The sequence below is a fragment of the Micromesistius poutassou genome (assembly GCF_964030765.1).
Source record: "Micromesistius poutassou genome assembly, chromosome: 8".
Lineage (NCBI taxonomy): Eukaryota > Metazoa > Chordata > Actinopteri > Gadiformes > Gadidae > Micromesistius > Micromesistius poutassou.
Window position 1 is genome coordinate 2,263,073 of NC_140278.1, and position 25,821 is coordinate 2,288,893.

General features: G+C 42.2%; 2 protein-coding genes across 2 annotated transcripts in view; one reads left to right on the plus strand and one right to left on the minus strand.

The window, feature by feature from the left end:
• Positions 1 to 2,768: 2,768 nt before the first annotated feature.
• Positions 2,769 to 5,679, minus strand: ino80c (INO80 complex subunit C). Its single transcript, XM_084471294.1, has 5 exons — positions 5,425 to 5,679; positions 5,100 to 5,219; positions 4,901 to 5,012; positions 4,723 to 4,790; positions 2,769 to 3,240 (listed from the first exon to the last, which is right to left on the minus strand). Exons 1-5 carry the CDS (start codon positions 5,638 to 5,640, stop codon positions 3,109 to 3,111), a joined length of 648 nt encoding a protein of 215 aa, XP_084327420.1. The 5' UTR covers positions 5,641 to 5,679; the 3' UTR covers positions 2,769 to 3,108.
• A 2,492-nt stretch (positions 5,680 to 8,171) lies between these two features.
• Positions 8,172 to 25,821, plus strand: part of galnt1 (UDP-N-acetyl-alpha-D-galactosamine:polypeptide N-acetylgalactosaminyltransferase 1) — a 43,599-nt gene continuing 25,949 nt past the window's right edge. The window contains 1 exon segment of the mRNA XM_084471584.1: positions 8,172 to 8,679. The gene's annotated coding sequence lies outside the window, so the exon portion shown is untranslated.

The window sequence follows — 25,821 nt, forward strand, 5'->3', positions numbered from 1 at the left end:
AGAATACCCCCGTCAGTTCGGCCACGGTGCAATGAATGAACAAAGATCGTAGTTACTACTTTACAACCTTGTTGATGACCCACTTTTAGAAAAACATGTACTTTTAATTCAGCCTTGGGTGAAATCGAAGCGTAGTGTCTGTGTGCTTCCACCTTTAATGAATGCATGCCATACGCGCTCCCACGGCCGGGACACAATTCTTATAGGGGGTAACTACATTCACCGGCTTCCTCCATCTTCTGCGCCACCTTTTAAAATAAATCGCAGTTTCTCGTTTTCCGACAGCGACAACAACACGACTATCGTTTCCTTCTACTTCCGGCTCACAGCCCCGGGAAAAGATCTTGAGCATGCGCAGAACGCATAATCCAATCCCACTCTGTACATGCACGCTTAACTCGACTATGAATCGAATTATCTAGGGGTCTTAATTCGACTATGAGTAACCCAATTCGTTTCAATTTTAGCTTGACTAAAGTGTATACATGCATCTTAATAATCCAATCATAGTTGGACTAACCCAATAATTCGACTTTCTTGAGTGTCATGTAAACGCACTGACTGTCACAGGGGAAAGGAAAAGGAGGGAATGGTCTCTGCTGTACTTACTACCAGTGTGATACGTTGGACAGGAGGAATGGCAGGGGTGTCAATGGGGACATTGTGACAGCAGGCCCCCACTGGAAACTCAATAGCCCCTCTCTAGGTCCAGCCGGCAGCCCGTAGCCCGCAAAAAGTCTAAACCAGAACACACAGGTCCTGTAAAGCAGCTATTCACACCAGATGACGCACAGACCTCTCTCCCACAGTCAAAGTCAACATGCCGTTGCCTCTCAGGGGTGCCAGCTCACCTGTGCACAACCAAAGTTACTGTTACCCTCCACTAGGGCAGAGCAGGGCACCCCCTCCACTGTGACATAAGAAGAGTCAACACAGGGACACCCACCTCCACGAAAGGCCCCACACAAAGGTAGTCATCTGCTTCTGGGAGGAGTAGAGCCTAGCTCCCCCGTCTTTGCTGAAGGGCCCATCCTGCTGATAGCGAAGCTTGAGAAGGTAGGGTTGGGGTTGAGGATAAGGTTAGGGATGGGATTGGGGTCCAAACAGTCCCCTCTATGCGGTCCCTGAGCCCTGGGTGATTTGGGGAACTCCCGGACCAAGTGCCCTAGCTGACCACTGCAGCAGCAGACCCTGGGACCTGGGCGTGGCCTGCATGCCTTCTGTACCAACACAGCCCTTAACAGTTCAGTCACTTCAGCAACCCATGCCGGCTTCTCTTCCTCTGAGGGGACCCTAACCGGAGCCCTCTCCTTATGACAGACCCCAGCAGCCCAGCACCATCTCCCTCCAGACCTTCTGCACCATTACTCAGTTCATTACGCCAACGCCACTAAAGCCCCATAGCTGAGTCTACCCTCCGGGCATTGTCCGCGAGGCACAAAGCCAGTTGTAGCTCTTTAGCTTCAATCGACCACCGCACTGCATGAGCTAACTCCTGTCTTAACAGTTTGAATTGAGCATGGAAAGCTTCCCAGTCTGACCTGCCAGGCGTTTCCACTGTTGTGCCAGCTACGGGGTAATCGGGGCCACCATGTTTGTTTACCTCCCGAACCTCGACCTGTGACCCACATCCCGCAGGAGGAGAAACACAGATGAAAGTAATGCCCGTGTCGGCAGCTCTCCTCACAGCAGACTCCCAGACCCCCTCCCTCGCGACCCTTTGCTTCTCATGAAGCCCTCGTGAACTCCCTGGTCATGTCCTCAAACCACCTGCACGGCCATTCCTCCTCCTCCCCGTCTCTCACCTCCTTCTTCACACTCGTCTCACTGTTGTTGTTAAATATACATATTATACCACCAGGTGTGAGTGTGATTAGCCATTACAAGCCGTTTTGAAAATGTGCCGCTTCTGACATCACAGGTGGGCGTGTCCACATAGATGTATGACGGATAGATGAGCAACGTTTGCTACAGCCCACTGGGTAGGCTGGTAGACTGAGCTATCCAGCACACATCTAGGTGGATAGCTCCGATAGCTTGGGCAGATCACCCAAATGCAAGGCTACATAGCTCAGAGGTTAGAACACTGGCCTTATGCACCAGGTGTTCAGTTCCCAATGGGGCCTCAGGAGTTCACAACCAGAAAAATTACCATTCAGCTCCTGCTCTTGAAAACCATTGGTGAACTTCAAGACAGTTATTATCCAAAATATTCCACAGATATTGCAATTTGCTTGTGAGCTACATGTATTTCGACCATTAAATTACATTCACCAACATTTTGGTTCAAGGCTGATTCCACAAAGGCCTTTAACAGTTTGTTCATTCAACTGATCTACTGAACTTGTGCTATTTTAATGTTTGACTTTTTACACTGCATTGAAAGTACTGCATTTTTTATTAGTGATTCTGTAATTAAATGATCCAGACTTCTTTGAAAAGGTATGTTAATTATGATACTGAACTTTTAATGAATCTCCATGGATTCATTAATTCTCTGTATTTAACCAATCCTATCACTAAGAGCAGTGGGCTGCCACCGGGTAGTGCCCGGGAACAGATTAGTGATTGGGCCCTTGTCTTGGTAATGGGCAGTCCAGGAGTTTTAACTTGTTTGTGGTGTGGGAGGATAGCCACATGAACCCGGTATATACACCCCCCCCCAGCAGTGCTAACCACTGTTGAATTCTTTAAAAACTGGAGGTCAGCATTTGCATATACAAACCTGTTTATTTACAGTAGTTTATTTAATGCCTGCATGGAATTAACAAATCATTTCAATCACATGTTTTCTAAAAACAACACTGACCATTGAGGTTTTAATCAGTGGAAATTGTCACATCCAAAATGCCTCAACCCTTCAATGAAACATTTATATTTAAACCATACTTTGAGTGCCTCTGCTTTGTCCCGTCCAGTCTGGGACATCAGTCGTGGCCTTGGTACCTTAGTAGCTAAGAACACCTGGTCTGTCTCTCTTTGGCCAGCCTGAGCTCCAGTCAGTCTCTTGTGACTCCAGGCAGCACTTCATGGGCCTCCAGCAGGAACATAGAAGTCAATGCTTGTAGACTGTCAACCAGTTGTATGTTAATGGTCCGTCTTGGGCAGTTAGGGCACAATGCATGTGGCCTTTCTAAGAGCCAGATAGCCAGTGACGACATCGGTGGGGAGCAGGCGAATATAAGAGAACTCCTCTGAAGAAGTGAAGCGTAGTTTGGTCTGCGGGTCTGTGTAGTTTGCCTTAAAACAAAGAGGGGAAAATTTCATGCTAAATGTACAATAATCAAAAGTCTTAGAGAGTAATAACATGATAAACCATTGATAAAATAATCTGTCATGGCAATACAGAGATAAGAATAACTAGTCAACTCATATCCTGACCGTATCGTCTATGACCAAACTGTATTATTTATAAATGAATTATGTAATGGAGACTATCCTGCTCATTGGTCTAATGTACAATTGGCACATTTCTTGATAAGGCTAATGACTGCCATGGCTGTGACCCCAATAGGTTACTTTCCATTTGTGCTGATCACCTGGGCCCAGTTTTTCAAAAACTGGAATCTGGATCAAATTGATCCAGATTTGGAAATCCCATGTTTTGCTATCCAGGATCACCTGATCCATCTTTTATGCCAGTTTTTAAAAGGAACATTGGATTGGATCACTGTGATCCAAATACCAAATTTCAGGTTAACCAACTGAATCCACCCTTCCGATGGGATCAGGATAATCCTGTTTTTTTTGGATCAAATAGATCCCAAACCGAGTTCAAAGTTTTGAAAAACCCAAAGGGCAGGTTTGATCCAGATCAAATATAAGATCGGATTACATGATCTGATCTTAGTTCGGAACCGCTCTTTTGCTTTGAAAAACCCATTTCCAAGATTTGATCCAATCAGTGTTCCTAAATCCCACTGGATTACTTTTGAAAAACTGGGCCCAGTAGCTGATCAGCAATTAGGCCAAACAAATATGCCAGCCCCAGATTCTGGCTGACCCTCTGCCAGCTTATGTCTGTTCCTTTGTTGAGACTGTGTTCCTAGGTGTGAAACTTGCTGCAGAGTCTAGATATGCGTTTTTCTGTGTCTCCTTAAGGAAGTGTGTTGTTTTAACTAACTTGTTTTTCTCGTGTGGTTGTCTAGTGAGATTGTTTAGAAGTGTATTTTTGTCTGAGCATAGACTGTTTGAGACAGAGGGTCTTTTAGTTATTATTTTGGCCTTGGCTACCCCGAAGCTATCCCTTTAATTTTTTTCCTCTAATACAGTATGTCAAATAAATGCATTGTTATTTAACAGTTCCTGGTTACCATGTCATTTCAATTCCTTTTGCTGTGTTACTTCCCTGATACCCATTAAGGGTCATAACATGCCTCTATACCAATTTGAAGAGAATGAATGTTAATGCATTTGTGGATGTGTGGCTCTGTTAAAATAGGTAAATATGAATAGTGATGGCCTAAAAGTGATTGATTAAAATATTTTTTAAGCTACTATTAATAGCTGTGTGTCTGTTTATAGCAGAACATTTTATATATACGTTGGAGATATTATTTATGTTCCCTTCAGAAAATACTCAATGCCATGTTTTTGCAGTGCTGAGCACTGGCTTTGTAAACCAGTAGGTAATTTCTTTCTAAAAATATATTTTTTACTACAAGAACACAACAATAACCTAAATAAATCAATTGTTTAGCATGTGAATTTTTGGTTGCTCACAGGAAGTCCAGAGATATCGGAGTATTTCTTTGCTGGCTTCAAGGAAGGGGGAGCATCAATACAGAAGTCTGTGAACCGAGATGACAAAGATGGGTCAATATCACATGTGTTTTCCCTCTGTCTCTTTAAACTTGCCTTATATAAAACCACAAGCATATATTAGAACACATAAACTCACAGTTGGGATCATTGACAGTCCAGGGTAGAGTCCGCTCCAAAGCCAAGATCTGTTTGAGGTTCTTCCAGGTCCTGTTCTTCTTGCCTGCTGCGGCTCCTCCAATCCCTGAATGCTATTGGGAGACGTATGGTGATGATTGATAGGAATAGGAATAAGCAAGAGGTATGTCTACATAATCAGATGATGGGTTTATGCTTACCGTGAATGTAGGAGCTTTGAATGATGGAGTGTTGGCCGTCAGTTCTGTAGTGGTTTGACTTACGTTACCTTCTACTATGCCGACTACCTTGACTTCTGCCAAGGTCTCTGGTGCGACCATCTAAAAGAGAACATTATTTCAGTTCACATCACAGAAGCCGTATCTATTCATTAGATCAAGCTGCCATGGATAGCACCCCAACAAAAAAGTATCTGAGATCACCGACATGGAATGGGTGAAGCCTTGCTACTCTAAAGGTACGACTACGTGCGACCAAGATAAAATAACAATACAAAATAGTGAGTAGGCCATCTATGTTGACTACCTGTGCTGGCGTTGGGGTTGTCGTGCATGGTCCTTTTTTCTTTTTGCCGATGATGTTACTGGTTTGCAGTGAGCTGCAGGTTGCTGGACTAGATGAACGCTTCTTACCTCGAAATGCAGCAGAGTTATTGGCTAAAAGCAGTATTTTGCCTGCTGCCAATGTAGGTATTGAACCCGTCTTGGGGCTGGAATTGTTGGGGGGCACCGGAGATGCCATTTGTTGAGGAAATCAACAACAAACTAGACGGTGTGGTTCTCATTTAATGCTTCAAACGTGTGCCGTAAATAAGGATATTGTTGCGTTTCCACTAGTCAGTGTCGTAAAATAGAATCGCCCAGTTATTATAAATAAGTTCCGACTACCATATAACAATTAGACTATTTTTCATAAATAAAATATATTTTAATATTTTTTATTTAATAATAAGCATGATGACATTTAAAATGTCGTAAAAAAATAAATCGGCGTAATTGTTGGTGATTGTGAATTGGAGTATCCGACAGTAGATGGCGCAGTTGCGACACGCTGAGCAGTGAGCGTTGTAACCGTCCTGTCGTTATCTACCTTTGATCCCGTTTTAGTCATTTAAAGTAAAACGCTTGAAATAAGTATAACGGATGATCTGCATATAACTGTCAGATTTAAAAAAATAAATCATAGATCATTTTATTCACACACACACACACACACACACACACACACACACACACACACACACACACACACACACACACACACACACACACACACACACATGCCGCACACGCGCAAATAGGAACACATGTCTATTTGGCATGATTGCTTAGAGATCTCAAAGACTGACCTTAAGCATCTGTCATTTTTGTTCTAATAGCATAACACAAAAAATTAATATGTAGGCAAAACTACCACCTCAATTAAAATGCTTTATAAACAAACAGCTGTATAGCAACAAAGTACCACTTTAAGTGAAGTCTGTTAATATAGCCCTTCGTTAGAGCCTTGCAGGGCTGCATTATTTGATGCCCTTGGCAATCCCCATGAACAAGGCCAAAACAAGAGTTTTTCATAGGGGCTAGTCGATTCTCCACGAAAGCTGTTCAATAGCACACTAGCGATTATTGAACAGTAGGATTATTACCTTTTGAAATGTAAGAATAAAGTACAATGTGATCATGTGTGTGTGTTTGTGTGTGCGTATATGTGTTTTGAGATGAGGTCTTATTCCCAGAAGAACTGCTGAGCCAAGAGAGGTCTTTCCTTCATGATGTGTCGTATATTTTTATGGACTGACACATCTCTTCCACCAACTATATAAATAAAGTCTAACTAAAGACGCCGCTAGAGCTCAATAGCAACCACTTATAAATGTTTTATCTGAAAAGTTGAAGCTGTAAAAGCTGTAAACTGTCAGTGTGGAGTAACTGTGGAACCAAACATGCCCTACTTTATAAAGACGTCAACCATCATGATTTGGGGATGGCCCCAAACATCACAGTAAGTGCAGTGTTATTTAGTATTATTGAAAAACTTCTAATCCGAAGACATGGTAGATGATGGTTCTATAATTAGATTAAAAGAAAATTATGTAAATCACGTACATTTTCCCCCTCACATGAGAAATACCCCAATTCCCTGCTCAAATGGACGTACTAACTATTGACTTAGCCTTGGACGCAGGCACGTTTCGCCATAGACTTAATTGAGGAGTGGATTATGTAAGTTGGCTGGTGTAGCATTCTGCTCCAGTGACTATGTGAGTTTAAAAAGCCTGAAGCGCTGCGTATTGATCATAGTCAAGAGTCCATTGAATGGCGTGGAATATGATTAATTGTATTATGTGTATTGCTCACACACGTCTGTGTGTATGTGTGTGGGTAGGTGGGTATTTGTGTATATGTGTCATGTTCAATGTCAGTAGACATTAACTTCTGCAAACTTACAACTGGATCATAACGGCCACTGCAATAACTTAGTTGGCTCACATCAAGTCATAAGCTCTTTTACATGAACGAGGGAGGAGGACAAATACATTACCTTTATATTTAGACTTTATAAGACAAATTATCAAAGTGTAATTGAGACAAGAGGTCGATGTAGACATTAAGATCACTCTACCTGATATATTGTACATTGTATATTTACAATGCCTGTGTGAGTAAACACCTTTGCTTTTCCCTTAGATGAAGAGAGTGACTTTAAGGACTGCCTTACTTTATCAGGCAGTGGATGCTTATTCAATCTTACATGGTTTCATTACAGGAGTAATAAACTGTGATGAAGAGGGCTGTTTATGCAGCAGCAGCTAAAACAGGTAGCAGTGAGAAAGTGTTGAGTTATTTTGGTTGTAACAGAGAAGGCCTATACCTAATTATCCGTAAAACTTTGATCTCTTTATAGGATAGCACTAAACCAACCCATTTCTACTCATCATAGTGTCTACAGGCACGCACACGCACGCACGCACGCACGCACGCGCACACGCACACACACACACACACACACACACACACACACACACACACACACACACACACACTTATTTAGTACCGCCATCCATAGCTATAGGCAAACATCCATATTTTCAACTGATTGGATTATCCGTGTGTTACCGGCTGAACAAATGTTAGGCACACAATTCAAATGAATAACAATGTGTTCATCACAAAACACACAGCTTAGTAGTAAAGTAACAGTATTTCTTCCGGGTTGGAGTAGTGGAGGGAGGGCTGTGGTGATGATGATGATGCTGCTGCTGCCTGGCTGCGGTGCACATCAGCAGCTCGGACCCATCACTGGCGCGCCGCACAGCGGGCTTCTTCATCTCGCCGAGGTCGTCCGCTAGGCGCAATTACAACGCAGTATAAGGTGAACGCAGATATAAAGCACGGTATTCGCTCTACCGCTTAAACGAAGGCGTTTTCTGACAACATGTTATGACACAAGAAGACATCGCTCTTCCAACCTCCAGCCTTCACGTCGAACACCCGTCCCAGGATTAATCTTTGAGATTGGGCTCCATCCACCAGACCGCTGAGACGTCGACCGGGAGGGCGGCTCTCTTCTCGCCGTTAGCCGGCTCTCTTCTCGCCGTTAGCCGGGCTCTCTTCTCGCCGTTAGCTGGCTCTCCTCTGGCCGTTAGCGGGCTAAGCTAGCTAGCGTCCTAGCCGAGAGCTCACAGCAGACACCGCTCCGGGCTGGAGGAACACGCACATAGCTAGCTTCCTGTCGCTCTCATCACCACACACTGGATTAAACACCGACGTGGCATTCAAGGTGAGATAATAACATGTATCAAGCTTGTCTGGCGGAGGTTTTTGACAGATTTGTTGAACAAGCACGCTATTTGTTGGGCACAGTTAGTGTGTATGGCGAGAGACATCAGCACATCCATCTCTTCATGTTGACAGAGGCAAAACAACGGGAATGAAGTGCGATTAGGGATGTCGTGTTTGAGGTTGTATCTTCATATGGATGTCATCCACGTCTATCTGAAATGCTTACAGTGAAGTGAAGTGTCAGTGAGGCACGGACCGGTCTGCCTGACGTTACCGTTGTATTGGGGCGGCATGTGGCTCAGGAGGTCGAGCGGGTTGGCTGGTAACAGGAAGGTTGCTGGTTCGATCCCCGGCTCCTCCTAGCTGAGAGTCGAGGTGTCCCTGAGCAAGACCCCTCACCCTAACTGCTTCAGAAGAGCTGGCTGTTGCCATGCATGTTTGCCGCGAATGGGTGTAAGAATGGGTGAATGTTAGGCAATATTGTAGAGTGGTTAGAAGAGCGCTGTATAAATGCAGCCCATTTACCATTTGTATTAAAATACATGACATAGTGACACGTACAAGGTGCAGCTTCATGTTGTATATTACAAAGACCGCCTTGATAGGGACAGGGATGTCGCTCACGGTAGTGGGCAGTGGCCATGTCTTTTTGGATGGAGCTATGAAATAGTATTCTCCTGAAGTGTGTGTCTAAAATGCTAACCTTGTGTTCCCAATGAAAATGCTTTGGTCTTATTATTGTTATTACATGTATATATGTATATATATATATATATATATATATATCCCGTCTATGTTGCACCAAAAGGTTAAATATCCTTGCATGACAAGGATATTGCATCATCAGATTGTTCTCTTTTATCTCTCCGTCCTTTATGCATACAGATACAGATAGTCTGTACGTGTCATACAATGAGATGTAGTTTATAAGCATCTTTTAACAAGACATTATGTAATCATCCATTGTGAAAAGACTATCGATTCCCATAGTTATACTTTGCTGCTGCAGATAAAAAGAAAGTCAGTTTGAATTAAATATGTAGGATGTTGCTACCTGTCGCAATGCTTTCCATTTAAAATAAGAACAGAGCCTGACATCCTAAATCCTTAAAAAACTGGCTTGAGTTGGAACTGGGCGATGTAGGAGTTTTTAGGCGAAAGTATTAGGTTCTAAGGTTTGTCAATGCTTATGATGGTAATTTAAAATACTTTCAAGTTTCAACCTTTAGCCCAACCTTGAGGTTTACTTTGAACTGCTTGAAAATAACAGTAATCTATTCTATATGAAATTCACTAGCTTAAATCATGACCATTGCTGACTTGAAACATAGCTGTAACTGAACATTAACTGTATGTGTTTAAACCTTAGAACTGGACCGCTGTCATTTCAGCTGCTTGTTTTAAGAACATGGTGGACTTGCATCAACGGGAAATGAATCATTTTCCTCATTTTAAGGCTGCAGAGCATGCAGATGCATTTCCTGTAGCACCGGTTATGTGTGCAGAACTCCAGCTGCAGACGTTCCGTGCTCTGTTATTTGCCTTCATTTTCTATTTTGTAGATCCTCCATCATCAATGCAGAGATGTTGTTTCACTGAGCACGAGTTTAACTTTTAAATGGAGGATAAAGATGATATGGTTGGGCTTTGATTTCCTACATATAATGAGTGATTTACATGTGTCTTCTCTGCTTTCACACAAAATAAGAGGGTTATTCGCATGTGCTGGTGCATCATGAGGCTTGAGTGGCTTTGGTGTAGTGGTTGGTCAGTGGTTGTCTGGAACAATAGCTGTATTCTGGCCCATGTCTCCGGAGGGAGGCAGTCACATTCAGCGTTCCTGGTGTTCTGTGTGCCAGCAAGGCTTGGTCTGGGATTGGGTTTCCCCAGCCACCTGGAGCTCAGAGCACAGGAATGCCATTGTTCCTTCCTCCAGAGCATGGATGGATCTCACACACACACACACACACACACACACACACACACACACACACACACACACACACACACACACACACACACACACACACACACAGTTGTACAAGAAGAGGTCAATCTGACCAGCCAATACAGGCCTGCTTCGTCACACAAAGCTTACTGTTATTTATTTTGCATAGACAATCCTTTGACTTTGGAAACCTGTATGGTTAATCAGGGTCCACTGCCTCCAACCAGTTCCAGGACCTTATACTGTTCCAATAGCTGACTGTCATCATGAAGGCTAATATTTTTGAATATACTCTAATATTTTAATTAGGAGCTGTATTACATAGGCATACATGCTGAATAAAAGAAAGCTTATGTCTTTCTTAAACTGTTGACATGGGGGTTTAGGCTATGGTCTCTCATATTAACTATGTTTAAAACCATGTGTGTGGAAGAAAAGTGTGTCAGTGTGTGTGGGTGTGCTTGTGTGTGTGTTTGAGGAGCACATTGGGAATAGAGTTTCACAAAAGTGGGTCAGCCAGTGCCACGAGGAAGCCCCAATATCATACTTAGTTCACCAACTTTTGTTAAACACAAACCTATAGATGTTAGATAAAAGTTTGTCGAAAAGTGGAATGAGATTTCTGCCCACTACACGCTCCAATCTTAGGTTGTTTCAAGCTCATTCACAGTGAATTTATAATAGGACAGTGTTTTAGGTAGAATGCACAACCAATCAATGATTACCAAGTTGATGCTGAGATATAACATGAAGTTCATGTCAAGATGAAAGTATGTTTATTTTTTATACATAATATTTATATTTCTACATAATCATCATATTTAACTTGTATATTGGTACTAACCACAAAGGCTCTCACTAGGCCTATATATATCAGGGACAGGAATCGGCCTCATGATACGGTAATACCACATTCTGTGTTGATTCCATACGGTAAATGGACTGCATAAAGGGCTCTTCTAACCAGTGGCCACTCAAAGCGCTGTACACTATTGCCTAACAATCACCCATTCACACACCAACGGCGGTGTCAACCATGCCAAGCAAGAGCCAGCTCAGCGGGAGCAGTCAGGATGAGGCGTCATGCTCAGGGACACCTCAACACTCGGAGGAGCCGGGGATCGAACTAGCAACCCTCCTGTTGCCAGTCAACCTGCTCTACCCCCTGAGCCACATGCCGCCCCTGGATTGGGTGGCAGTGTTGAGATTCTGTAAATATTGAGATTCTATATTGCGATACGATATTAAGATATGATTTTATCTTGGGGTATAATGTTGGGGTTTGGGTTCTACAAGTCTGTTGGTGTCCACCATTGTTTTTCATATGAATTGGCTTAACAGAACAGAACATAGTTGTGACCGAATCATATATTGACGTGTGAAGGGATGATCGACATTTTGGTTTTCCTACGCCATATTAAGTTGATTTTGAACAACCTTTAGTTTCACCACTCGTTGCGTGTTTTTTTAGATATCTTCCAATTGACAATATGCAGGGGGCAGAGAACTATGTTCAGAGAGACAGTCTCTGTACTCTCTTTATAGGGTTATATCAGAATTAAGATGTAAGAGTAGTAAACGTTATGGGTATGATTTGGATTATGATGTTAAAGATAAAATTATCACCTTAAATTACCTTTTATTTTTTATATTTTTATAAAAAATATATTTTATATATTTTATAAAATATATATTTTAATATAATATAATATAATATATTTATTTTTTATATTTTTATAAAAAATAAAGGTTTACTATGTATGTATGTATGTATGTATGTATGTATGTAAGAAATGTAGTAACTACATTGCTTACAGTTGATGACTTTCCTACTTTCCTACCCCTCCCCCACTGGCCATGGGATTGTATGTTGCCGATCTATCGTGATTGAACAATTTGAACTGTCCATATTTAGCAGCTATAGAGTGACCTCTGCACAGCTTTAAAGCAAAAGGTTGTTCCATTCATTATTGCAGTGCTTCTGCCTTGCTTTCAGCCCTTTGCGTTAAGCTGTTATAAGATGTGTGTTATACTGATACCAAGTGACTTTATCACCAGAGCTCAACATTGCATGCCATTAGCCTCAAGCTGGTGGAGGATGGCTCATCAGCTCTGTGTGCAGAGGCAAAGGGTAGACACAGTTGTTCTGCTGGATTGATGAGAAGGAAATATGGTCAGCATTTTCCCTGAGATTTACTGCTGGTCAAGTCTAGTTTTTCTTCATATTCAACATTTGAGACGCTCTGGTTAGTAATTATTCAGGCTATTACTAACATGAGACCAGAGATCACACCCCACAGTAGATTGAATTCTCTGCAATGTCATCTGACACCGATACAGTCTTTGAGTGGCATATTCAAAATATGGTCTTGTATTTAGACTGCTGGTACTGAGCTACTTGTCATAATAAGGAGGTAAATGTTAAACGTTTCTAAATGTGTTGCACATGATTAGTCACAACGTCTGCTCTTGCTCAGACATTGTTACTGTGTGGTGGTCTTTAATTAAACGTAATAAACACTGTGATTCGGTTCTTTACATTCATCTTACCTGAAACAATTCCCTCCGTTGTGTGTCCGCTGCTCATTCATCTGTGTGGCTGTGAGCATCTGTTTCAGTCTGAGATATGACCCCACAGGAAAAGGTTTCCTGTATAGTTTCCATGGTGACGGCTCCGGTCCTCCCACCTCCCACCTCCCCCACGCTCTCTGTAAAAGGAAGGGGAATGTGCCTAATTCTGCTGACTCATGAAGATCAGTGTTCTGCGACCAACTATCTCGTACTTGTGTTGCTGCGTGAGTGGGTGCGCCTGAGAGAGGGAAATTCCCTCTTCAAATATATCTTAATTAAATTGAGATGTCTTTGTCTGTATTTTGGATGCATAGCTGCATGTCTGTCATTGTGTTTGTGCTTTTTCAAGGTGGTCTGCCATACTTTTGGTTTTCCTAAAGTAACTTGAGACGGGCAGACACACTAGTGAAGTCTCAGTGTAGCTAGCAGTAGCTGTATCAATAGCTCCTGAACTCATTATTTAGCATAGTCATTTGTGAAGTTACAGGAAGTTGAACATGAAGTTATATGAAATGTTTGACCAGGAGGCCTGATGAAATAATTGAGTTTGAATGGCTACATCACTGCAAGTGGTCTCATCAATAGGGTGCTCAGGGAACATTGCAGAACATGAACTTTTCCACGGAGTGGAAAGGCTATTTCTTGGAATGTTTATCGAATGTTTATCACAGCCTTAAACCTGAAATTTCTGCAAGACTTGCACTACAAGTTGGGAATTGTGAGCTGAATAAAATGAAATAGTTGTGCATCCACTTTGCATGAAGGTAAATATTAGGGATCGACCGATATGGATTTTTTAGGGCTGATACCAATTTTTTTCATCAGCCTTAGCCGATGACCGATACGCCAATACTGATTTTCTTGAGCCGATCTTTGGAGCCGATGCTGCTTTTGCTCCCTCAATTTACATCATAAAAATGACACAATGATGATAAAAAATGTTACAAGTCTCATTTTCAAAAATGAACATTTATTGAACTATAAATCATGGCAGAAAAAAAGTATTGAAAAAATTAAATTAAATAAAAAATCGACCAATGTCAATTCACATAAAAAACGATATTATCGGCCGATAATATCGATATATCGGTTGATCACTTGTAAATATGTTGAAAAATGCAAGATCTTGGAAAAACATAAGAAGGAAAATAGAACATTTGGAATCTTCACTCAAGAAAAACATTCACAAATGTGTAGATTGATATTTACATTAATGCTTCAAACAGTACACACATCAGGGTTGCCGCGGATCTTGAAAAGTATTAAAAGTCATTGAATTTAAGTTTCCATATTCAAGGCCTTAAATGTCTTAAAAAGTCTGGAATTATTGGGTGGGCGGCATTAAATTTAATCGGGGGGAGAATTAATGAGCGGGTGTATTTTGTTTCATTTCTATTTTTGTATCTTGTATATTTGTTCAGTTTTACGTTTCATTTTACAACCTACAATATCCGGTTGGTCAAACCGATACGCTAGAACAGTGGTTCTCAAACGGTGGAGCGTTCTCTAGTGGTACGCGGAGTATGAACGTTTTGTTTTTTATAAAGTTGAAGCAGAGCTGGGTTCACCGTAACTCTCACGGGTTCACCGTGTGACACACGCTTTTGCCTGCTTACACACACGCCACACATCCAACAACAATAACAATCCTGATCGCTCCCCCCCCCCCCCACGTCAAAAATCCCGATCGCATTGTTAATTTATTACATAAATGAACTGGCTACAACAATGAAACAATAAATGATTTACAATGCTCCGAATGAGCACGTGTGATGGCCGTGCAGTGTTTTCCACACATAGGCCAATGTGTGGCGCTGCGCCACAGATTGAACAACGAGCGCCACAAATTGGTTACGTTTTTCTTATTTATTTTTACTTGAACGCGATTTTTAAATGTAACTCCGCCAGCCCGTAATCGCGCCCCCGTAATGCTGCCAGTCCGACGTGTTCCCATTCCGACAGTCCTGTGCGCGTATGCAAATTAGCCATGTGCGCCAAACAGAAGAAGGGCCCTATCTTGCGCCCGGCGCAATTGACTTTCTACACCGACGCATGTGTCGTTGCTAGTTTGCACCTGGCGCAAAGCTGATTTTCCTCCGCAGCAACCAGGCACCACTACACTTGCATGTTAAATATTATGATGTCAAAGATTATTCATACGTGTGAAACTGCATAGAAATAGCGTGTGGATTGTGGAAACTTTTTTTTTCCCTGCATGAATGAACATGAATGAAGTATAGTAGGCTATGCCATGCGTTTAAATAATAATAATAACAATAATACATTCGAGCAAAGTATATTCCAGGCTTCCAAAACAAAATCTAGTTTTAGGGTAAATGATTGGTTAAATGATTTGGGAAAGAACAGCTGATACAGCGGTAAGTTGTACTTTTAAATCAATGCATCTGCAAACACCGTACGGCAAACACATATGTTCTTGACCCAGACATCGTGTACAAGCCCATTACTTTTAGGATTGAAGAGTATTTGATCGTGAGAAAACAGTTTTACCGCGAGTGAGTATTTAATAGAATGAATGAATGCGGGTGATGCTTGGTGCGCGTGTGTGTGCGCGCCTATCTGTCTAAACACGCAAATTAAACACGTAAGTGAGAAGGAAATCGAGTCAGTCGACCTGCGATAAGCAGCTGATTCTGAACGGACTCGTCTTCGAGATGGACGTGTTCTAACGCATTTTTAGTCAATGAAATGTTAACACAACAGTATATATCTGACCATTTAATTTTCGAAATTGTAGGTGAAGCCGAGCTTTCCTTGCAGTCGAGAAGTCGCCACTACGAAAGAATGCAATGTATCCAACTAGCGAGATCTAAACAAACACTGCGGTCAAGCTAGCCGTCCCTCGTTTTCGCGTGGTCAAGCCAGCCGCTCCAAAATTTTCCAGTGCGCCCTTATTGCTGACTTTATGGCAAATACTTTGCAGCGCTAGTTTACTGCAGCGTGTGGAAACTTCCGGTTTTCAAAATAAAACGTGGGTATTAAATGTATTAAACGTTTATTTAAAAAATATGAAGTGTTAACATTTGATTTAAAAAAAAATGAAGTAAGAGTTGTGTCTCATAAAACAAGTATGATCCTGCACTAATTTTGAGCCAATAGGTCACATTACCTGGAAGGAATGCTCATATTTACATTATGAAATGTACTAATAATTCATAAAAAATATAAGGGGAAGTAAAATGCTATAAAAAGAGGTGTGTCTCATACAGCAGTGTAGATCTACTGTCCTACACTCATTTTGAGCCAATAGGTCACATGACCTGGAAGCTATTGAGCTTTAATGCTCATATTTACATTATGAAATGTATTAAAAATTCATATACCTTGATGATATATAGGCTAGGTTTTTTATACAACAAAGTATGCTATTAGGCACAAATATTTGATATTTGTGACTTTGAATATTGCTAATGCCAGAGAATGTCTCATGAGGGTGCTAACATTCTTATCAGAAAAGCTGGCTGTGTTTGGCCATGGAAGAACGCAATTTAGCTGTTTGGCCTTTCAATGGAAAACTTGGGCAACTCTGGCTTACTTTCCTCTTCCTCGAAAAAAAAGTCCTTATGTCCATCTCGTGTCGCTGTCGTTGATCCGACTCTCAACATAGGCTTGCTTCGGTCGGCTTCGGAGTGGATTTCTATTTATATGGGTATTCCCCCTACTGATAAAGTGGAACGGATTTGATTGTGAAGCGATGGAAAGAACGCTGGACTAGTAGACCAGTCATGCACTAGTATTTTTGATGGCAAATGTGGGGGGGTCGAAACAACTTTTTTTCAAGGGTGGGGGGGACGTGTCCCCCCCCCAATTATATTATGGTGACGCCCATGGTCGTTACTATTCGTTACTCAAACTGAATAAAACTCATAATGAACAGAGTATATAGTGTATAGTCTCGATTTTTTTGCAGCGGTATTGGTATTAAATTTTCCTTTTAGAGGTCTTGAAAAGGTCTTGAAAGTCATTAAATTTGTACTTTAAAAATGTGTAGATACCATGACACATACTCATGAATCTTTTTTAACCTGAGGCCATTTTCCATGACTACACAACTCAGGATTACAACCTCTTGAAACGGACACTGCATGATTGACTTTTGCAACACTTTTGTAATTAATGTGTTCCAAATTTGCACTTGTAGCTATGGAAGTAAGAGAGCAGGGCAGGGGGGGAAATGAACCAATCAGAAATAAGAAGACAAAGCACTCTTTTCCTCTGCTGTCTCACATGTCAGACTGGTGCTTATTGCAGAGCCAGAGAAGTGGAGCTTGACCGGGTCCAGCTCCACCTCTCTGGACCTGGTCCTGCTCCACCTCTCTGAGCCTGGTCCAGCTCCACCTCTCTGAGCCTGGTCCAGCTCCACCTCTCTGGACCTGGTCTAGCTCCACCTCTCTGTGTCTAGTCCAGCTCCACCTCTCTGAGCCTGGTCCAGCTCCACCTCTCTGTGTCTGGTCCAGCTCCACCTCTCTGGACCTGGTCCAGCTCCACCTCTCTGTGTCTAGTCCAGCTCCACCTCTCTGTGTCTGGTCTAGCTCCACCTCTCTGTGTCTGGTCTAGCTCCACCTCTCTGTGTCTGGTCTAGCTCCACCTCTCTGTGTCTGGTCTAGCTCCACCTCTCTGTGTCTGGTCTAGCTCCACCTCTCTGTGTCTGGTCCAGCTCCACCTCTCTGTGTCTGGTCTAGCTCCACCTCTCTGTGTCTGGTCTAGCTCCACCTCTCTGTGTCTGGTCTAGCTCCACCTCTCTGTGTCTGGTCTAGCTCCACCTCTCTGTGTCTAGTCCCGCTGATTGAGTTTTAGGTTCAATCCACCCGCTTATGGCTAGGGTAAATCCAGTCACCTAAATAAATTATTATCCGTGGTTTGCAGAAACATTTATATAACATTTTCTAAATAGTGTTGTTTTTTAACTGCTTTTGTGGCTTTTGATGTGCTTTTCGTGTTTTGAGAGAATATATGTGAAGAAGGCTATTTTCTGGTTATGAAACCTAATGCATGTGTTTTATTATGCACCATCTATTTCAAACAAGGATACATCTTCTTAATTTAAATTGTTTTGAAACCCCCGCTTATGTAAATAACCCCCGCTTATGTAAATTGCCATTTACACAAAAAGTGCACTTCAGTCATTTCCTAATTTAAAGATACATTATTTTAGCCTTTTACTCCAAACACCAGTGCACTTGTTGCTATAACGACGTTACCTGATGGCAGCTGAGCTGCCATGAATTGTTTGGTTTTTAGTGTGAACTAGGTTCTGATAGCTAGAGAAAGACACATATTCTGAGGTGCCTTTTGAAGCCAAACTGCAATTAATGCAGTTTAGTTTGGATTAATGAATGACTTAAGTAATAAATGTGACTCCATATGAGATAGCAGAGGTAACAGATGCTGAATTCTGAAAGGTTCAACCCGCCCTACCTCCGTCTCCACTCTCTTCCACAGCCACATTTTGCAAAACATTTATCGCAAAAAGTGGTGCAAAAGGTTAGCCTGGCGACCATACAAATCTGTTCCGTTTGCTGTACAGATAAGGTCTGCCTCCAAAGCAAAACATTGTTTTCGTGTACGAGATAGACTGACCAATCACAACCGTTGATCTAATATGAGGCGGGATAAATACTTTGACGGTGCAGAGGAGCAAGAAGAGACGCAAAGATTCGAGACATATTAAACAGGAAGGTTTATTTTCTGTAAAAGAAGAACAACTGACTGCAGGTAAAAAGCTTTTGTTGAGAATAAATCTGTTTTTTCATGGCTGAGAGCTGCGTCACCATTTCGTTGCTCTGATTGGCTGATTGGCTATTCAATGTCGTCCAGATGCATTTTGTTTACACCGTCTGGCGATGCCAGGCTAGCAAATGGTACGGTGCGCAGATTTATCACATTTGTGAAGTTATGACCGAATTGACAGGTTGTAATCAATGAGTTGTGTTGTACTGGAAAATGTACATTTACTCCTAATTGATAGGAGTAAATGTTGGATTACAGGTACAGTTGGTCTTAAAGGTCCCATGACATGCCACCAGGTGTGAGTGTGATTAGCCTATACAGGCTGTTTCGAAAATCTGGCTCTTATGACATCACAAGTGGGCGTGTCCACCTAGATGTGTGCTGGTTAGATCAGTCTACCAGCCTACCCAGTGGACTGTAGCAAACGTTGCTCATTTATCCGTCATACATCTAGGTGGACATGCCCACATGCCCACACGTGATGTCATAAGAGCCAGATTTTCGAAACAGCTTGTAACAGCTAATCACACTCACACCTGGTGGCGTGTCATGGGACATTTAACATACAGACTGAAAGCATCAGAGCGTCTCTCTGCAGCAGACCACGGTGCATTTGGGCTGGTGAGTGTTGAGTTCACATTATGCTGTTAACTAGTTGGTGTGACGCAAGGCTGGATAGTAAAAAAAAAAACATATTTTACCCTCTGTGACTACGAGCTCATCATAATCGTTTGCATTTACAAAAGTTCAACCAGTTTTCCAGCAGTTACGTTGAAAGTTTTCCCTGAACTCTTAAGGAAGAGTAGCTGCCGCTGTTCATCTCTTGACTGGGCAGCAGCCAAACATGAGTTCCTGGTACTGTCGGTGAGCATTAAACAGTTTGAATTTAAAAATATTGCTATTTTCATGAAAATAGTATTATTTTGGTGGGAGCTGGCAAGTAATATGCCTAAAGTTATTTTTCCACTGGTTTCCCTCAATACAGTTCAGCCCATGATTGGGAATGTTGCCAGCAATGCTGTACATGATGACATTTCAGGACCTCAGCAGTTGAGGGCATGCTGCTGCTGGTACTTAAGCCTATTCCTGCTAACAGAGCGCAGAGCAAAGGCGATATGGAGGCATGAAGAAATCTCATGTTGCCAGATGTCACAGCAGCAGAAAGAGGGAGAGGTGTGTGTGTGTGTGTGTGTGTGTGTGTGTGTGTGTGTGTGTGTGTGTGTGTGTGTGTGTGTGTGTGTGTGTGTGTGTGTGTGTGTGTGTGTGTGTGTGTGTGTGTGTGTGTGAGATCACTGTCATAGTGCGTACAGTGTCTCTCAGCCTGAGGTAGTGTTTCCTTTCCTATACACACTTAGTAAACAGGAAGCCGGTTTTCTCTCTCTCTTTCCCATAGCCTCTTTCCATCCCAGCCACCGTAGCCGTCTTCCTTCCTCAACCCTGTATCTCTGTCTGATGACACATAGTAGATCTGATATATTTGTATAAATATTATGGCTGGGCAACGATTAAAAGTTTTAATCGCGATTAATCGCATAGTATTGGTTAGTTAACTCCTGATTAATCACACTTTTAAAATTATATTTTAAATCCACTCCAATTGAAGTTGAATGAGATGATCAAATGGAATGACACATTAATGCAAATACTCATTCATACCAAATGTACTTAATAAGCAAAGACTGGACCAAGTGATCTTGAGGGAGTTTTATTGACTCCCTCAGTGTGGGTTGAATATGAAACTTTCAGAACACCACAGATTTGTAAACAGGCAGTTAATTAGTACAGTTGTAAACCAACAGTTACTACAAGTGTAGTTAAATTCAAATAAGTAGTGCCACAGATTTGGGAATTGTAAACAGGCTTCACTTACTGCAATTGTAGCAGGCAGTCACTTACTGCGAGTGTAACTGAGTGTAAAGAGAGTGGAACTAAAAACAAAAATGATTTCTGATATGAATGTTGACATTCTGTGGGCAAAACCTTTCAAAATCAAAGTTAAAAAAAAAGTGTTAATGCATCAATTTGTATTAATCGCGTTAAAATAAGATTGCATTAACGCGTAATTAACGTGTTAACTTGCCCAGCCCTAATAAATATATTTACTTTTTATCATATTTTGTTTATCAAGTTTCTTCTTCTTTCATAAATTACACAAGAAATATATTGTTCTTAAAACAAACCACATTCAAGTACAGTGAATTACTGTATTGATGAAATCTTAGCATGCTTTAAGTTTATCAGTGATAACTTCCTTTGTCATTAAATCTGTTCATATCAAATTGCCCGCCTTTGTGTTTGCCAAATCTTGAGATTAGTTTATCTCCGAGCTCAGCTCCTTATTAGTTACAAACTCAATTGTGTACTGAAGGTAACAGTCAATTGTGTCCACCGGTTCAAGCCACAAAAGCACTTTGTGACTGACATGGTGGCCTGCCAAAGGAGGAAGCCTGCCTTGTCTTACCTATGTTCTCCTGTCTCTATTCCTGGAATTCCTGTTTTTTATTTTGGTCCCATCTGTGCTTCCCTTGCAGCGAGGTCAGATGGTGAGCTACGGCTAAGTTTCAATGCGTCACCTTTTGTTGGCCAATTCATTGTCCCTATTTAGCATGGATGTGGCGAGGCAAACTTGTGTTTTCATGTGTGTGAGTGGGCTAGTCCACCCGGGCATGTGTGATTGTGGTCCCTCCTGCGGGGCCCTGAGCGACCCCACGTCCATCAGCTGTACAGGCACTGAGAGCAGTGCAGGGCTGGACTGGAGCTGACCGAGAGGAGGGGCCATTGATCGAAGGTTGGGAGGTCATGTTTGTTGCTAGTAGGGCTGCAGTCAACCAAAGAAAATCAACCAACTGACCAATTGATTGATGGGTGGGGAAAGAAATAAAAATAAATAAATAAATAACATTATCTCTAGATTAGAACGCTATCTCTAGATGAACTTCATCAGCCACAGTGCACTCTACTGTAGCTGCTAGCCTGAACACCACGTATGTGCTGTTAGGAGGAAGTCAGTGGGTCTCAGATCCACTCGTCTGAGTCCCACTGGGTCAGGGCAGAGCTTCACTGTGGACGGGTCACACCAGACCAGCCATGGAGCGCCAGACAGCTCAGCAGAAAGACACGTCGGACCATTTGATTCAGTGTTCTGTTCAGTGTTTAATCGACGGGTCCCAATGGAAGACGCTCCGATGCGATGCGTGCCAAGGTCTGATAGGTTCATACTCAGAGCCGGTGTTGATGGAACATCGCAGACAACGTGAAAAACAAGAACGTATGCCTTCTGTTTTTAGTACGCCCACCTGCTTTGTGGTTGTCCTTTTTAACCAGATGCTGCCACACCGAGACTTATTGGACACGGTGTCCAATAGCTTGTAGCTGAGTCAATGTTCAGTAAGTAGAGCGGGTTGTTTTGACCTCCTGTATTATAAGCCTTATAGTCTAAGCATACAGTTATTATAACTACTATTATATAACTACGGTGCCGTCAATATAATTTTTTATTCATAATTAATGTTATTTCATACACAATTTAGCTTCTCACTTAAAAAATAAAAAGCATTGGTCTGCATATGTCGCTCCCGACAATGGATTAAGAATATTTTTTTCCTTATGAAAGTAACACCAATGATTGTCAGACCAATGAGAATTTGGTGGAAAAAGTGCAAATTGACAAACCGACCAGAACTTGACAGCCCTAGTTGCTAGAGTATGTCATCATTGGGGTCGACTCCGTATGTACGTATAGTATATATGCAAACAGATAACAAACCACATGCTTACTGGCTGGGTACTGGGTAGTCATGTTTCCCTGTGGAATGAGGCTCTCTAAATTGATTTCAACTGCAATTGAAATCTGTCATGGTCACTGTTTCTTGTTTAATATAGGCTTTCTATGTTCATATTTAAGTAAAGCAATGCAGGTTAATGTTTCCAAATTACAATTTGAATGATTGTCAAAGACTGACTGATGTTTGTATTTAAATGTTTTGGGGCAGGGGTGGACTGAGTCACTGCAGCTCACTAAAGCCTCATTTTTACTCCTGCAGTGCTAAAAAAGTGCTGTACGTCGGTTACGGAGAGCCCTCTACGTCGCCGGAGAGCCTGTCGGAGAACCTCTCCGTCGTCTCCGGCTGCATGAAGTATTTTTTAAGTGTCCGTCACTCCGTCAAACGACAACGGAGACGGCAAGGGCTGCGATTGGTCCTCTAAAAACATAATTTCCGGAATTACTTTTCCGGATTGACTACCATCACAACGTAAACACTGGCAGCGCCTGCAGCACTTGCATTGCGTATCCGGCGCCACGACGGAGAACTATGAGGGGTCTCCGTGGTTACGCAGTTGGATAGCGCATTACGCAGTTGTAGAAGTGTAACCAGCGCTTAAAGAGCTGCATTTTCATGTATAATGTGTGCATTGATCTGTGATAAGAGTTATCACATGTCTTGCTTATTCAAAACAATGTTGCACTAGAGGTTTAGTGTTAACACAATTCCCTATGTTTTGTTATGTATTTGAGTTTTGAATGTTGTCAGATGTGTGAAATACATAATTGTACACATGTAAGTCTATAACTAGCTGCTAAATCCATCAAGCCCACGTTGTCATTGAGCACTGCCTGTTAAGTGGTGTCCTCTTGCTGAAGCAAGGATCCCCACCCCTCCCCCTCTCTTCCCCTCTTGTCCTGGTCATTATTACTATAACATTTCATTGCCGTGTCACCCCTGTGCGTGTCTCGCTCAGCAGCTCCTCCTCCTCTCTCCCTGTGTTCCTGCTTCAATTTACGACAGGAATTACATTAGCGCACACTCACAGACAGAATGGAAAAAGTGGCTCGCGTGGGAGAAGAGGCAGACACTGAGATGAATAACAGGGATTGCACTGCAGGCACACAGGGTTATGGGGGAATGAAAGACTGGTAGATAGACCTCTTTTTGGCTGCCAGATTACATTCTGTTCTCTGCTGGCTCTCAGCTGGACCCAGCTGGAGTGTAAGAGGAAAGTAAGAGGAAAGTAACAGAAGAAGAAGGAAAACAATAAAAGTGTGAACAAAAGATGAGGAAGAGAAGTGAAGGAACAGGGAAGAAATGGATGTTGTGATCAAAGGGCTCATGACGTCATAGCGCAGCTGACCACCTGGCTCTGTGTTCTTGAACATCTGTAGTCACAACAACAGCTGTGTGCGTGTTTGTGTTTGTGTTTGTGTGCGTGCGCATATGCATCCATGTGTGCGTGCCTTGGCTGACCCTCTTTGGAGGGCTGGATCAATGCATGACTAATGTAAGGCCAACGTAGCACACTTCTTTGTTGGGACATGTTGCTTGGACAACATGACCCTGCTCATAAATGAGCAGAACAACTTGTCATTTTTATCCAATGGGATGGCTTTGAGTTTTCCCGTTTGATGCACTGACTCTGTCGGGGACCTTTTACAATTGAGTATTGTAGTTTATTTCTTGTTTTAGTTTTTCGATCATCCCTGAAAAGAAGAGCCACATAGAAGTGAGATCAACGTGTTGATCAATGATCAACATTGTCCAATTGATTCACTTGCTCGCAATAGCTTTCATGGCTTTACTGTTGGCCAACAACCGTATTTCAGAATTATTTTCAATCGCTGACATGAAACACAATTCCAGCAGTTTTTTTTGCATTTGTCTTTTAGAATCTCAAAATCAAAATTGAAATGTATATGAAATGAAAACAAGTTTGAAATAAGTGGTTTCTAAGACATACTGGTTGATTTAGTCTAACAGTGTAACTAGCCTGCATCTACAATAATTCTGATGTGATGAGGTATGTCTATGAAGACTTTACTTTTCGAATCTCCTGTATCTCAGAGAACCTTGGACAACCATCATCAACTGCTCCCCCGACGGAGATCAACACAGACCTTGACATCAGAACACTCTCTTGTCATCTGCATCTCTTCGTCGTGATGTTCGAAATGCCACCAAATAAAGCACTTTGACATCACAAAAAGCCCCGGACCCCTATACCCGTATTCGGAGCCCAATGCCCGAACAGCAACCCAAGCAGTATAGCTTAGGGAAACCTATAGCTACCTGTATATTAACTATATCATTGACAGGTGTTCCTGTATTCATAGAATGCAGGATCATCACAATTTCCACCTGCCTTTGTTGTTTTTTGTGAAATAGGCATGAGGAATGAGAACATGCAAGGCTAGATAGATATTAAATGTGCAGAAACCTTGCCATACAGAAACATACTGGCTTTGCACTTAATCCTACAGTATATCTCCTCACAGCTCTCAGTGTGTGGGCGAGAATGGTCTCCGATATGAAAGCATACACACATGCTCGCACACAGCACTGGCAATATACATTCCATTGGGCTAGAATGACGTCTTGGCTATAAGTAGGCCAAGGACCGGAGTGAAGGACACTTGCATAAGTACATACACTCAATCATATTCAGTCTTTCATTCTCTGCCGCTTTCTCAAAAATAGCATATTAATCCATCCACATTTTCAGCACTGCAAATCCATCTTCTCGTCCCAATCTCCGCCATCGCACGGCTCTCCTCTCTTATCACATTCCAGGGCCGGCCCAGCGCCTCGGGTGTCGTTTAACCTCCTCGCATCGAGAGGGTGTGGGGGTATGGAAGATTGAAATCAGTGTACAGAAAGTATGGTTAGGCTGGCCAGTGGCAACACGCAACTGACAATCTTAACCTGAAGTACACCATGATTCCTCTACTCTTGGACAACAAGCATTTCTGTGTTTTTCCTATCCAGTTTCTTCAGTGGTGTTACCAGTGACGTTGGCTCTCTGACTGTGCGTGAGAACATGTGTTTCTTTAGAGACAGATGAGTGTTGTGAAGTATGTGGTACTGAGCCAGGAAGCAT

Coding starts and splice junctions, on each gene's coding strand:
- ino80c (XM_084471294.1), bottom strand. CDS start 5,640: ATGGCATCTCCGGTGCCCCCCAACAATTCCAGCCCCAAGACGGGTTCA. Junction 5,013..5,099: donor TCAAAGCTCCTACATTCACG/GTAAGCATAAAC, acceptor GTCTCCCAATAG/CATTCAGGGATTGGAGGAGC. Junction 3,241..4,722: donor CCGATATCTCTGGACTTCCT/GTGAGCAACCAA, acceptor CTTTGTTTTAAG/GCAAACTACACAGACCCGCA.